We start from the raw sequence: 15,280 nt of genomic DNA, 5'->3' as shown, positions 1-15,280 counted from the left end.
CCGCTCCCTACCACTATGCTCCAGACCATCTTGCAAGACCTTCTGCCCTTCATTTCCACTATCGTCAATAGATCCATAACATCTGGTCAAGTACCAACTACTTTCAAGAGAGCAACGGTTATTCCCATCCTAAAGAAACCTGCTCTGGATTCCTCGTATCCTCCTTGACCTTTCAGCAGCGTTTGATACGGTCAACCACATGACTCTCTTATCCACCCTCAAGAGTCTTGGGATTTGCGGATCAGCTTAGGAATGGTTCGCTTCCTACCTGGAAGGACTCTCATATCAGGTAACATGGAGGGGAGTGACATCTGCTCCACGCAGACTCTCCACTGGTGTCCCACAGGGCTCAGTACTTGGTCCTCTTCTTTTCTCCCTGTATACTCACTCTCTTGGTGAAGTTATTTCATCACATGGGTTCTCTTACCACTGCTATGCTGATGATACGCAACTTATCTTCTCTTTCCCACCCTCAGATGCCACAGCTTCTGACCGGATCTCAGCATGTCTGGCAGAAATTTCATCATGGATGACTGCTCATCAGTTAAAGCTCAATCCTAGCAAAACTGAACTGCTGTTCATCCCAGGTGATTCATCCCCAGATCATGATCTTACTATATCCTTGCACAACGATCTGATCTCCCCTTCAGCCACAGCTCACAACCTTGGGGTAACCATGGACAATCAACTGTCCTTTTCCTCTCATGTTGCTAATGTGACTCACTCATGTCGGTTTCTTCTCTACAACATTAGAAGGATTCGGCCATTTTCCCCACACAGACTGCTCAGGTACTTGTTCAGTCTCTTGTCATTTCTAGACTGGATTACTGCAATGCACTGCTGGCAGGTCTACCTATGAACGCAATCCGTCCTCTGCAAATGATCCAAAATGCAGCTGCCCGGCTTGTTTTCAACCTGCCAAAGTTCTCGCATACCACCCCGCTGCTGCGATCCCTCCACTGGCTTCCGGTAGCTGCACGCATCCAATTCAAAACACATGCTGGCCTACAAAGCCAAAAATGGACCAGCTCCCTCTTACCTCAAAGCCCTCATCATTCCTCGCACTGCACCCCGCAACCTCCGATCTACCAGCACTGCTCGACTGGTTCCACCATCTCTCAGGGTAAGAGGCAAGTATACTACAAGACTCTTCTCTGTTCTGCACCAAGGTGGTGGAATGAACTTCCCCTAGAGGTCCGGACAGCTGAGTCACTGGCTATTTTCAAGCGGCGGTTGAAGACCTACTTATTCAGGAAACACTTCAACTAGCACTTCTTTCCTTATCTTTTGCATTTATATATATATATATATATATATATATATATATATATATATATATATATATATATATATATATATATATATAACCAGCATTAATGTATTCAATGTTAGAGATTTAAGCACTTATGTACGTCGCACTGGATAAGGGGTCTGTCACATGCTGTAAATGTAAATAAACGTGGAGATTATCTTTCTCTACCACAGAGATCCCTCATCATGTGGTTTTTAGATTCTTCGAGGAACAAGTAAAGATTTGTGAGAAGCTCCTTCAGCTGTTTACTGAAACACAAGATCTCTGAAGGATAGATTTTTACATGATGTTTAGTTAAGCATTTGCTCAGATCATTGTGGAGTGTTCTCCAGCCAGAAGCTTTATATACTAGAGATCAATTTAATATTAGTGACCCAGGTGGGACTCGAACCCACAATCCCCAGCTCCGGAGGCTGATGCCTTATCCATTAGGCCACTGGGCCACATGTGTGCTTCCCTGTGTGTATCATTACACTCCAATTCAACAACGACGTCATACCTTCTGTCCAGTCACATTCAATCCTGTCTTGGACGTCCATGAAACGTCTCACTGACATTCTAGCAGCAGCAAACACTCATTCCCTGGAGACTCCTTTCTTACTGGCTGAAATAAACAATAATCTCTTTACAGAAAACGTCAGATTATTTATTCTGTTTTTGATTCGTTACCATAGAATTCAGATGGAATCCGATACTGAAACAAATGGAAAAATTTTTTGATTTTATTGCATTTTTACTTTCTATTTAATTAATTGTATTTACAGTGAAAATTTATTTTTTTATTTTTTTTATCTCTGGATCTTTTCCTGTGTTTTTTTCTAAAGCTTGATCGTTCGAAAAACCTTAATACTAAAAGACGTCCCGTGTCCTGTGATCACGAAGGGTTTAGTAAACAAATTAATAAACCGATTCTGAGCGATAGGAACGGAGAAGGTGGTGTTAAAGGCTGTGCTTGATGAACCTCCACATGTCTCGGTGTTTCTCCCACACAGAACCCGGAGCTGAAGAATGCGTGAAGAAGAGAGTTTGCCGCTCGTGGGGATGAGAATAAAGAGGCTCAGTGTGTGGAGCTCGGCTGTCTCTCGCTGCCACAATGCAGCTGGGACAATGAGAGCGACTCCACTGACCCCACGTGTAGAAAAAAAGAGAAAGCTGTGAGCCTCAGAGAGGGGGCTTTCACTCGTCTATTGTCTGAGAGTCTCCACGGAAACAATAGCAGATTTAAGCTCTTATCTGAGCGCACACACGTTTAATACACCAACATCACTGGCACATCAATCTGCTCATAATAAGTCATATTAAAGCTCAGGACCACATCACATCCAGCACACAGGACACTTCAAGCAAAAAAAACCAAAAAAGAAAACAAAGATTTTTACCTTTAATTTAAAAAAAAAAAATATATATATATATATTAATATTAATATGCTAATTAGTATCCGATTGGACACACCCACTTTTATAATCAGTCTCCTTTCACTGAGAAACCCTCAGTAGGCCCCGAGTGGGCTGAATTTGCATACTGCAACATGATTGGCCATTTCTAATGATGTAATCTGGCCTTCTGTTTCCTTAAGAAACGCAAACAAACGAACAAACGAACAAACAAAGAAACAAACATTGATCTGCCAATTTAATCTGAGTTAATCATGATAGATTAGATTTATGTGTGTTGGTGTTTAATTCATAGATACAAATATTATTATGCTATGTACATTCTTTAATAGAATTATTTATTTGAAATGCTGAATTAATTATTATTTCTGCTTTAGTATTCGATAATAAAACCAATGAATGAAAATAAACTTCATTTATAGAGCACGTGGAAAACAATGAAGTAAACATTCAAGAAAGAAAATTCAAGAAATATAATCAAAAACAGTTTGAGAGACATCAAGGGGGAGGGGTGGGGTTATGGTGGGGGGATGACAAGAGGGGTGTGGCAGAGGCAAGAGAGATCAGCTAATGGTGAGGGACAAAGTGAACAAAAGGTGTGAACAAAAGGTGTGTGTGAGTGTGTATGTGTGTGTGAGTGTGTGTGTGTGTGTGTGTGTGTGTGTGTGTGTGTGTGTGTGTGTGTGTGTGTGTGTGTGTGTGAAACAGCAGCTGTTCTCGTTTAGTAAAGACAATGAGTAAATCTGTGATATCCGATGCTGTACAGCTCGAGCTAACGCTCTGTACCTAAACCGTCTGAGTGTCTGTTCTTGTTTCAGTGGGCGGAGTTTCAGGGAAAAAAAATACAAAATACAAAAAAAGTAATAATTTAATCATAATATAATAAGAAAAAAGTCATAATATATAATGAGAGAAAAGACACGATACAAACTAGATTTGTAAAGTTCATTGTGACAAACTTTGATGTTGGCTTGTTGGAGCGAGTACTCCCAAAGGCCAGTATGCTAAGGTGCCAGTATTATTGGAGGCGAGTGGATACGAGCATGTGACGCTGCTGCTCGGCAAGTCACTGGTTCGCGTCCCAGGTCCACCGAGTTGACACTGCAGGGCCCCTGTGCAAGGCCCTTAACCCTCAGGTATAAACTGCAAAAAAAATGTAAGACTGTCTGTTTAATGCTGTAAATGTAGGGTCACTTTAGTGTGTGTAGCTGCTCTGCCTCCTGCCATGTTTTTGAACCAGAGAACTTGGAGGAAACTCATACAAGCACTGTGGAGAACGTGCACAGGAACTCGGCAAGTTCAAAAAGTAATCCGAGGTGATGAGTGATACGAGTCAAATGGGTGACATGTGATGCGGCAGACGTGAACTTCTTAAACATATTAAACTTACTGTTTATTAAAACTTACTGTTTATTAAAACTTACTGCACACCAAGAAACAAAATTATGTTCTACTGTTTGAGTCTCTGATCAGTTTACTGTTACAAACATGATCTGTATTTATGGTAAATACTGTCCATCAGTTAGTACCAGTGTTGTATAAAGTACTAGACAGCGACACTCGAGTAAAAGTACAAGTATCGTACTAGAAAAAGACTTCGGTAGAAATGAAAGTCACCTTTTAGAATATTACTCAAGTAAAAGTCTTAAAGTATCTGATATTTACTGTACTTAAGTATCAAAAGTACTTTTCTGATATTTAATGTACTTAAGTATTTGAAGTAAAAGTAAAAAGTAAAATTTCAGTGATTTTCAGTAGGTATAAGAGCAGGGGCGGTTCTAGGGTTTCATCTTTAGGGGTTTTAGCCCTCAGTGAGAATTTAAAACAAGAAGAGTTTTATATTATATATTATATGACTACATAGTAAGCCAAAAGTTATGCTATTATTAAATGGTAAAAGTGGACACCAAAATTTTATGCATGATGTAATGATGTCAGTCTCGAATCAGATCAGTTCATGTATGTGTGTGTTCTCTACAAACAGTGTGTCTGATGAATGACGTCATTAATAAACTAATATTCACAAGACAAAGACCGAATCAATAAATGGTATTTTTATTTAGTATTGTATGGATTGTTTGCATTAATATGTTGTTTGTGCTACAACTCTGGTAATAAGAATAGTGACATTTCACTGCTTTTGGTTGCCGTCTTTGCGGCTTTCAGCCGATTAACGTTATAGATAAACGCCACCAGCTCTGACTGCGCGTGCACGCTGCGCGTACCTGTGCTTCTCCGTACAGCGTGCAGTGATTCGCCAAACCTCCCTTATTACAGTCGCACACATTTCTTCTGATTTTATTTTGTAGTAACGAGTAACGAAGACGCTTAGTGTAAATATAACGGAGTAAAAGTGTACATTTTATCTAGGACATGTAGTGGAGTAAAAGTGAAAAGTGACATAAATTTAAATAGCGAAGTAAAGTACAGATACGTGACATTTTACTTAAGTACGGTAACAAAGTATTTGTACTTCTGTACATTACAACACCGGTTAGCCCGTAGTTATTCATTCACTAATTCTGTTTTATTGTGCTGGACTTTTAGAGCTGATTATATTACAGCACTTTTACTGCTGCTGTGTGAGTCGTTTACACCGACATTTATTTACTGTGATTAAAAACTCAGACCATTTGTGCAACATTTGGAAGTTTTTACACATTTTTATTAGGGCTCCTTATAGCAATGAACAGACCGTCTTTGAGTCTTCGCTTTAACTCATCCTTCTTTTCCATCCATTCCTGATCTTCTGCTCTGCTAGTTCCTGTTTTGTTTTAGACAGAGTGATAATCAGCTGCTTCCTTCCCAAAATCTTCCCATCCATCTCCCTGATAGCTGTGTAGGCTTCAGCTTCAGAGGAATATGTGATGAATCCATATCATTTTAACAAAAACTGTACAAGAAGATACAGAAAGCTGTATTACAGAGTAATAGAGAGTGAAGCTCAGACCCCGGGCCCCGGACCCCCCGGACCACATTTCAGTGGTGTTATGCCGAGTTCACAAGCACAGAAGCTCACAGCTACAATACACTTTTTGTTAGCTTTGTGTGTTTAGTGTATCTGTAACAGACTCTCTCCCACTTTTTTTCTCTCTCTCTTAATAGTGCGCCATAAGGGCCGTGCATGAGAACGTTTTCCCGAGCCGGTCCCGGCCGCTTCCAGCACACAAAGGCAGAGCACTGGGTTTATCAGAGAGGAAAGTTAACTGCTCCTAAGTGCTGAGGTCCGATAAAGGACACGGAGCTTGAGCCTTGTCCACAAAGGACGTCTTTGTCATTCCTTTAAAGTACACCTTTATCCCTGTGACGAGAGCAGGCTTTCCCCTGGCACTAATCCCTGTCTATACATCAGATCTGCTGTGTGGATGTGAGGGACCTCTGTTTCCTGCGGCCTCACATACAGAACACCTTCTCTGTCCACACTGACGTGTAATGTGTAGCAGTGGGAAGTGGATACAGGTCTGGGAGAGGGAGCTGGTGTGTGTGTGTGTGTGTGTGTGTGTGTGTGTGTGTGTGTGTGTGTGTGTGTGTGTGTGTGTGTGTGTGAAGGCTGCATTAAGTGATGTTATATGATTATTGTGTGCGTTTGAGTGTGGTATTGTGTGTTTCCTTTCGCAATGTGGGAGATTAGTGCTTTTCACAGTGGCCAGGATTTTCTACAAGAACAGAATCATTGTGTAGTGTTCCCTTCAGTGTTCCCTAAACCCCAGTATTCCAAACACTCCAGTATTCCTAACACTCCGGTATTCCAAACACTCCAGTATTCCACACACACCAATATTCCGAACACTTCAGTATTCCAAACACTCCGGTATTCCTAACACTCCGGTATTCCAAACACTTCATTACTCCAAACACTTCAGTATTCCAAACACTCCAGTATTCCAAACACTCCGGTATTCCTAACACTTCGGTATTCCTAACACTTCGGTATTCCAAACACTTCAGTATTCCAAACACTCCGGTATTCCACACACACCAGTATTCCGAACACTTCAGTATTCCAAACACGCCAGTATTCCAAACACGCCAGTATTCCAAACACGGCAGTATTCCAAACCCTCCAGTATACCAAACACACCAGTATTCCACACACACACCAGTATTTCAAACACTTCGGTATTCCAAACACATCAGTATTCCAAACACTACGGTATTCCAAACACTCCGGTATTCCAAACACTCCGATATTCCAAACACTCCAGTATTCCAAACACTCTAATATCCCAAACACTTCGATATTCCAAACACCCCAGTATTCCAAACACTTCAGTATTTCAGTTTTTTTCCTGGAAATAAATCACCAGTAAATTAATATAGAAGAATGATAGATTACACTTCTGTAAATATTGTAGTTCATCACACACTGCATTGGGGTTGAGTTTATTACAACGCCCACAGTCACCCTTCTGAACACGGTGTGTTCTTCTTTATAAGGAAGAAGATAAAAGTTTTGAATAAGTTTGATGCTAAAAGTGGATGAAAGCAAGACAAGTGCAATGTGAAGGGCAAGGACGAGTTCCTATGGACAGACTGGTGAAATTCCAGGAATCCAAGGTCCTTCTCCCTCCCCCACTTCACTGACCACCAGGATCTGACCGTGTGTGTGTGTGTGTGTGTGTGTGTGTGTGTATGTGTGTGTGGGTGTGGGTCTGGTTACTGTAACTCACTAATAATGTATATAATAATGTTATTAACAACATTAATGCTGCTCACTAGGTTACAGACTTAAGATACCATGAGTTTAAAACATTTGTTCAAGTTACAATGAAAAAATTCCAAAGTTTTTTTTTATTTTATTTTATAGAAATGCAAAAGATAAGGAAAGAAGTGCTAGCTGAAGTGTTTCCTGAATAAGTAGGTCTTCAATCGCCGCTTGAAAATATCCAGTGACTCAGCTGTCCGGACCTCTAGGGGAAGTTCATCCCACCACCTTGGTGCCAGAACAGAGAAGAGTCTTGTAGTAAACTTGCCTCTTACCCTGAGAGATGGTGGGACCAGTGGGGCAGTGCTGGTAGATCTGAGGGTGTGAGGTGCAGTGTGAGGAGTGATGAGGGCTTTGGGGTAAGAGGGAGATGGTCCATTTTTGGCTTTGTAGGCCAGCATCAGTGTTTAAATCTGATGTGTTCATAAGCTACCAGAAGCCAGTGGAGGGATCGCAGCAGTGGGGTGGTGTGGAGAACTTTTAGCTTTCTGTATGCTAGCGACGTGTGTTGTAGTGGCGTGTGTTGTAGCGACGTGTGTTTTAACGTTCTGTATGCTAGCGACGTGTGTTGTAGCAAGGTGTGTTTTTGTGTTCTGTATGCTAGCGGCGTGTGTTGTAGCAACGTGTGTTTTAGTGTTCTGTATGTTAGCTTTGTGTGTTTTAGCTTTCTGTATGTTAGCTTTGTGTGTTTTAGTGTTCTGTATGTTAGCGATGTGTGTTTTAGTATTCTGTATGTTAGCGATGTGTGTTTTAGTGTTCTGTATGTTAGCTTTGTGTGTTTTAGTGTTCTGTATGTTAGCTTTGTGTGTTTTAGTGTTCTGTATGTTAGCGATGTGTGTTTTAGTGTTCTGTATGTTAGCTTTGTGTGTTTTAGTGTTCTGTATGTTAGCGATGTGTGTTTTAGTGTTCTGTATGTTAGCTTTGTGTGTTTTAGTGTTCTGTATGTTAGCTTTGTGTGTTTTAGTGTTCTGTATGTTAGCGATGTGTGTTTTAGTGTTCTGTATGTTAGCTTTGTGTGTTTTAGTATTCTGTATGTTAGCGATGTGTGTTTTAGTATTCTGTATGTTAGCTTTGTGTGTTTTAGTATTCTGTATGTTAGCGATGTGTGTTTTAGTATTCTGTATGTTAGCTTTGTGTGTTTTAGTGTTCTGTATGTTAGCTTTGTGTGTTTTAGTGTTCTGTATGTTAGCGATGTGTGTTTTAGTATTCTGTATGTTAGCGATGTGTGTTTTAGTATTCTGTATGTTAGCTTTGTGTGTTTTAGTGTTCTGTATGTTAGCGATGTGTGTTTTAGTATTCTGTATGTTAGCGATGTGTGTTTTAGTATTCTGTATGTTAGCTTTGTGTGTTTTAGTGTTCTGTATGTTAGCTTTGTGTGTTTTAGTGTTCTGTATGTTAGCGATGTGTGTTTTAGTGTTCTGTATGTTAGCGATGTGTGTTTTAGTATTCTGTATGTTAGCGATGTGTGTTTTAGTATTCTGTATGTTAGCTTTGTGTGTTTTAGTGTTCTGTATGTTAGCTTTGTGTGTTTTAGTGTTCTGTATGTTAGCGATGTGTGTTTTAGTGTTCTGTATGTTAGCTTTGTGTGTTTTAGTGTTCTGTATGTTAGCTTTGTGTGTTTTAGTATTCTGTATGTTAGCTTTGTGTGTTTTAGTGTTCTGTATGTTAGCGATGTGTGTTTTAGTATTCTGTATGTTAGCGATGTGTGTTTTAGTATTCTGTATGTTAGCTTTGTGTGTTTTAGTGTTCTGTATGTTAGCGATGTGTGTTTTAGTGTTCTGTATGTTAGCTTTGTGTGTTTTAGTGTTCTGTATGTTAGCTTTGTGTGTTTTAGTGTTCTGTATGTTAGCGATGTGTGTTTTAGTGTTCTGTATGTTAGCGATGTGTGTTTTAGTGTTCTGTATGTTAGCGATGTGTGTTTTAGTATTCTGTATGTTAGCTTTGTGTGTTTTAGTGTTCTGTATGTTAGCGATGTGTGTTTTAGTGTTCTGTATGTTAGCGATGTGTGTTTTAGTATTCTGTATGTTAGCGATGTGTGTTTTAGTGTTCTGTATGTTAGCGATGTGTGTTTTAGTGTTCTGTATGTTAGCTTTGTGTGTTTTAGTGTTCTGTATGTTAGCTTTGTGTGTTTTAGTGTTCTGTATGTTAGCGATGTGTGTTTTAGTATTCTGTATGTTAGCGATGTGTGTTTTAGTATTCTGTATGTTAGCTTTGTGTGTTTTAGTGTTCTGTATGTTAGCTTTGTGTGTTTTAGTATTCTGTATGTTAGCTTTGTGTGTTTTAGTATTCTGTATGTTAGCTTTGTGTGTTTTAGTATTCTGTATGTTAGCTTTGTGTGTTTTAGTGTTCTGTATGTTAGCGATGTGTGTTTTAGTATTCTGTATGTTAGCGATGTGTGTTTTAGTATTCTGTATGTTAGCTTTGTGTGTTTTAGTGTTCTGTATGTTAGCGATGTGTGTTTTAGTATTCTGTATGTTAGCTTTGTGTGTTTTAGTATTCTGTATGTTAGCTTTGTGTGTTTTAGTATTCTGTATATTAGCGATGTGTGTTTTAGTGTTCTGTATGTTAGCTTTGTGTGTTTTAGCTTTCTGTATGTTAGCTTTGTGTGTTTTAGTGTTCTGTATGTTAGCTTTGTGTGTTTTAGTATTCTGTATGTTAGCTTTGTGTGTTTTAGTGTTCTGTATGTTAGCTTTGTGTGTTTTAGTGTTCTGTATGTTAGCGATGTGTGTTTTAGTGTTCTGTATGTTAGCTTTGTGTGTTTTAGTATTCTGTATGTTAGCTTTGTGTGTTTTAGTATTCTGTATGTTAGCGATGTGTGTTTTAGTATTCTGTATGTTAGCTTTGTGTGTTTTAGTGTTCTGTATGTTAGCGATGTGTGTTTTAGTGTTCTGTATGTTAGCTTTGTGTGTTTTAGTATTCTGTATGTTAGCTTTGTGTGTTTTAGTATTCTGTATGTTAGCTTTGTGTGTTTTAGTATTCTGTATATTAGCGATGTGTGTTTTAGTGTTCTGTATGTTAGCTTTGTGTGTTTTAGTATTCTGTATGCTAGCTTTGTGTGTTTTAGCTTTCTGTATGTTAGCTTTGTGTGTTTTAGTGTTCTGTATGTTAGCTTTGTGTGTTTTAGTATTCTGTATATTAGCGATGTGTGTTTTAGTATTCTGTATGTTAGCTTTGTGTGTTTTAGTATTCTGTATGTTAGCTTTGTGTGTTTTAGTGTTATGTATGTTAGCTTTGTGTGTTTTAGTGTTCTGTATGTTAGCTTTGTGTGTTTTAGTATTCTGTATGTTAGCGATGTGTGTTTTAGTGTTCTGTATGTTAGCTTTGTGTGTTTTAGTGTTCTGTATGTTAGCTTTGTGTGTTTTAGTGTTCTGTATGTTAGCTTTGTGTGTTTTAGTGTTCTGTATGTTAGCTTTGTGTGTTTTAGTGTTATGTATGTTAGCTTTGTGTGTTTTAGTGTTCTGTATGTTAGCTTTGTGTGTTTTAGTATTCTGTATGTTAGCGATGTGTGTTTTAGTATTCTGTATGTTAGCTTTGTGTGTTTTAGTGTTATGTATGTTAGCTTTGTGTGTTTTAGTATTCTGTATGTTAGCTTTGTGTGTTTTAGTGTTATGTATGTTAGCTTTGTGTGTTTTAGTGTTCTGTATGTTAGCTTTGTGTGTTTTAGTATTCTGTATGTTAGCTTTGTGTGTTTTAGTGTTATGTATGTTAGCTTTGTGTGTTTTAGTGTTATGTATGTTAGCTTTGTGTGTTTTAGTGTTCTGTATGTTAGCGATGTTTGTTTTAGTGTTCTGTATGTTAGCGATGTTTGTTTTAGTATTCTGTATGTTAGCGATGTGTGTTTTAGTATTCTGTATGTTAGCGATGTGTGTTTTAGTATTCTGTATGAGAGTGATGTTTGTTTTAGCATTCTGTATGAGAGTGATGTTTGTTTTATCGTTTTGTATGTTAGCTTTGTGTGTTTTAACGTTCTGTATGAGAGCGATGTGTGTGTTTTTAGTGATATATGTGTAAGTGATGTGTGTTGTTATCAGTTTGGCTTTCAGCCAGTGCCTGTGGTTTATAATATACCAAACATTCCACATGGGAGTTCATCAAACATCCTGACAAGTGATTCACATTTAAAATGACCTCCAGAAAGCAAACATATTTATTGTAAACATACATTAAAACTTACATCAAAAATAATCCAATCACAGTGACCGATCACTAATCACCACTGATGCTAAAAGCCAATCACTAATAGCAATAGTTCCTCACGGCTAGTCACTCACCGCAGTTGATCCAGCGATAGATGTTAGAGATATATAGTATTTTAAATTTAAATTTATAATTACATTTTTTAAATTCATGTTAAACTTTAAATGTATTTATTTATTTATTTATTTATTTTTATTTGTATTATTAGTCTAATTGTTTTTTTCTGTTTCTGTACTTTTTTTGACAATACAAATTAAAAGCACAACACAAACGAACTGAATTGAATTGAAGCTTAATGACTAATCCCTAACGTTGCCAATGGTGAATCACTAGCCACAGTTGTTCCCAGCAAACGATCACTATCCTCCTATTGTTGTTGGACCTGCACACTGCTTTGTCCTTGGTATTAAATTCTATTCTTTATATCTACATGTACATAGAAGCATAATTTCATCAAACTGTATCAAACTGTTTCCTTCGAGTCTGTCTCCTGACTCTGACCTGACACTACCACTGATTCGGTTTGTTCCATTTAATTAATTCTTTACATTTGTAAACAGTTAGAAAGAAAAAGCCATCTATTACAAATATGTCCAAATTACAACTATTATATTCTGTTCTATTGTCTTTCTTCATGCAATATATTTTAACATTCAAAAAATCCTAACAAAGGAGGACACGGTGGCTTAGCGATTAGCACGTTCGCCTCACACCTCCAGGGTTGGGGGTTCGATTCCTGCCTCCGCCTTGTGTGTGTGGAGTTTGCATGTTCTCCCCGTGCCTCGGGGGTTTCCTCCGGGTACTCCGGTTTCCTCCCCCGGTCCAAAGACATGCATGGTAGGTTGATTGGCATCTCTGGAAAATTGTCCGTAGTGTGTGAGTGTGTGAGTGAGTGAATGAGAGTGTGTGTGTGCCCTGTGATGGGTTGGCACTCCGTCCAGGGTGTATCCTGCCTCGATGCCCGATGACGCCTGAGATAGGCACATGCTCCCCGTGACCCGAGAAGTTCGGATAAGCGGTAGAAAATGAATGAATGAATGAATGAAAAATCCTAACAAATTAAGGAATAAGCATTTTAGCATTTAATTATCTGAAAGCTAGTAACTGCAGCACTGACTCTTATCTCCAGGTTATTTCTGCATGTAGTTCAGTTCAGTTCTCCTATTTGTGAAAGCAGCCTCAGTGATGGATCTGGACTTGGACTGCGTACCTACAGCATTCTCCAGACCCAAGCCTGTGACAGATGGTGAGTTCTGATGGTTTAGCAATTTTCACACCCAGGCTGAGTCATGGAATGCTTTCTGCCAAACATGAGCTCTGGCCAAGCTCAGAAGCATCAGGCCAAGAATCTGAAGCCCAGCAGGCAAGGAAATAGACATTACAACACTCTGGTCAGTAGGACAGATCTTTAACTGCTAAGCTAATACCACACACAGACCTGAAGTCTATCCCATTTATATTCCACAAACATCTTGGTATTAGCACACATGCGGCTAGTCATTCTGGCTCGACACAGAGTGATATATCTTATGTTCCCTCGTCATTACTGTACTTTCAAGGAAAGCAATCAGATTGTTTCTTATTGCACAGAGCTTACGCAGACAGCCAGATGTTTTCAGAGACGTTCCTGAGGGTCATATCAACCCTGACTGTATTTATCTCTTTATCTCATAGCCTTGTGTTGTGGCAATACATTTTTATAGAACTCGCAGCAATAACAACAATAAATCAGACATCTACGAGGTCCAGAATGATAAGAATATACACGAATCACAGAGGGATGTTTGAAGGTTTAGACGTCTGGGTTTTTTTATTTGCTGCATCGTTGTGTTTTATTGTGTAGCAAATGCTTCACAGAAAAAAAAACTGACACGTTATAAAACATTATAAAACAACAAAAATGCAGAATCCAGGGCTGGAGTGAGAGAAGTTACGTCAGAATTGATGTAATGTTCATTTCTATATTTAATTTTGTCCTAATGTAGTTACATCAAAAGCTCGCAAGTCCAAGATCTGAATCATACGAAACTGAAACACGCCTCCGTTTTAGACAAACTCCGCCCCCTGCATGAATAACTCATATAACCTCTGAATACCTCTTAACTCTGAGTTCCAGTGTGAGTCATTTCATTATTAAATTTAACTCAAATAAAATTTTAGTTAACAGTTAATGACCTAGGGGGCACGGTGGCTTAGTGGTTAGCACGTTTGCCTCGCACCTACAGGGTCGGGGTTCGATTCCCACCTCTGCCTTGTGTGTGTGGAGTTTGCATGTTCTCCCCGTGCCTCGGGGGTTTCCTCCGGGTACTCCGGTTTCCTCCCCCGGTCCAAAAACATGCATGGTAGGTTGATTGGCATCTCTGGAAAATTGTCCGTAGTGTGTGTGTGTGAGTGAATGAGAGTGTGTGTGTGCCCTGTGATGGGTTGGCACTCCGTCCAGGGTGTATCCTGCCTCGATGCCCGATGACGCCTGAGATAGGCACAGGCTCCCCGTGACCCGAGAAGTTCGGATAAGCGGTAGAAAATGGCTGAGCATGAGTGAGTGAGTGAGTGAGTGAGTTAATGACCTTTTAAACAAAATTCCACAAACGTCCACAATGAAATTTTCGCGCCATGAGACGAGAAGAAACTCACAATTTATACTTCAGCTTCCCCGTTTCACTGATCACACAGATGTGCTGCAGAGAGAGAAAGAGACAAAGAAGATACAGTTCACTAAACGTTCTGATCATTTTCTATAAGCAGCAATTCACAGGTTTATATTAATGCAGCTGTTTCTATGGTAACAGATGATTCACAAGGATGTGTACAGTGAACGCTCCACATGAATGAAATTCTGCATGAAGAAATCCAGTGAACTCTTGGGAGGTGGGGCAGAAGAAGGGAATGTTTGGATGCTAAGGGGAGAGTAAAAAATAAGGAACACATGATGGTTAAAGAAGAAGAAAAGGGAACAGGGAATGTTTGGAAGCAGAAGGAGAAGAAGGAGAATCCTATAGAACTACTGAAATCCAGAGAAGAAGAAGCTAGGGTAATGCATGGAAGGTAGGGAAGGAGAAAACAAAGGAATATTAACAAAACAAAATAAACTGAGAAACATCTGGAAAGAACAATAGAAAGCACCCGGAAACTAGGAAAGGAAAATATCTAAGGAATTCCTGGCAGCCACAGAACAAGAAAAACAGGAGATGTCTGGAATTTACAGAACAAGAAAACTGTGGAACATCTGGAAGCTAAAGAAGAAGAAACCTAAAGAAGCTCTGGAAACTAAAAAAACATCCTCCTGGTAGCTACAGGACAAGAAAACTAGGGAATACCTGGAAAATAGGATGGAAGAAAACTACACCAGGTTACGTATGTAACCCGGTTCTCTGAGAAGGGAGCGAGACGCTGCATCAGTGCTGACGCTATGGGAACGCTTCCCATAGCGTCAGCACTCTCGATAGGGAACTAGGGAAATACTGAAAGTTCATGAAAAAGAAATCTACAGAAGCTTTGGGAACTAGGACGCTGGGAAACATTTGGAAAATAAAGCAGAAGAAAATTAGAGATCATCTGAAAACTCTGGAATAAGAACATTAAGGAACATCTGGTAGGTAAGGAAGGAAACTGGGATTCTACTTCACTCCTTCTAGGCACCAGGGGAGGAGCCTAACACCCGGATATCTTCT

At 39.3% G+C, this 15,280-nt stretch overlaps 1 protein-coding gene and 1 non-coding gene across 8 annotated transcripts in view; both read right to left on the bottom strand.

Moving 5' to 3' along the window:
- Positions 1-1,682: 1,682 nt before the first annotated feature.
- Positions 1,683-1,755, bottom strand: trnar-ccg. The gene has a single exon. It is a non-coding gene; the product is annotated as a tRNA-Arg (tRNA).
- A 12,291-nt stretch (positions 1,756-14,046) lies between these two features.
- The window catches only part of prtfdc1a (phosphoribosyl transferase domain containing 1a), a 14,256-nt gene continuing 13,022 nt past the window's right edge, over positions 14,047-15,280 (bottom strand). For all 7 annotated transcript variants that reach the window (XM_027157838.2, XM_027157836.2, XM_047811638.1 and 4 more), the window contains one exon: positions 14,047-14,287. In XM_027157838.2, the coding sequence (XP_027013639.1) occupies positions 14,240-14,287 (48 nt within the window). In that variant the 3' untranslated portion in view covers positions 14,047-14,239. The remainder of the gene's footprint in view (positions 14,288-15,280) is intronic.

Source organism: Tachysurus fulvidraco, chromosome 3 (genome assembly GCF_022655615.1).
Source record: "Tachysurus fulvidraco isolate hzauxx_2018 chromosome 3, HZAU_PFXX_2.0, whole genome shotgun sequence".
Taxonomy (NCBI): domain Eukaryota; kingdom Metazoa; phylum Chordata; class Actinopteri; order Siluriformes; family Bagridae; genus Tachysurus; species Tachysurus fulvidraco.
Note: the sequence above shows the minus strand (reverse complement) of the source record. Positions and strands in the feature narration are given on the sequence as shown.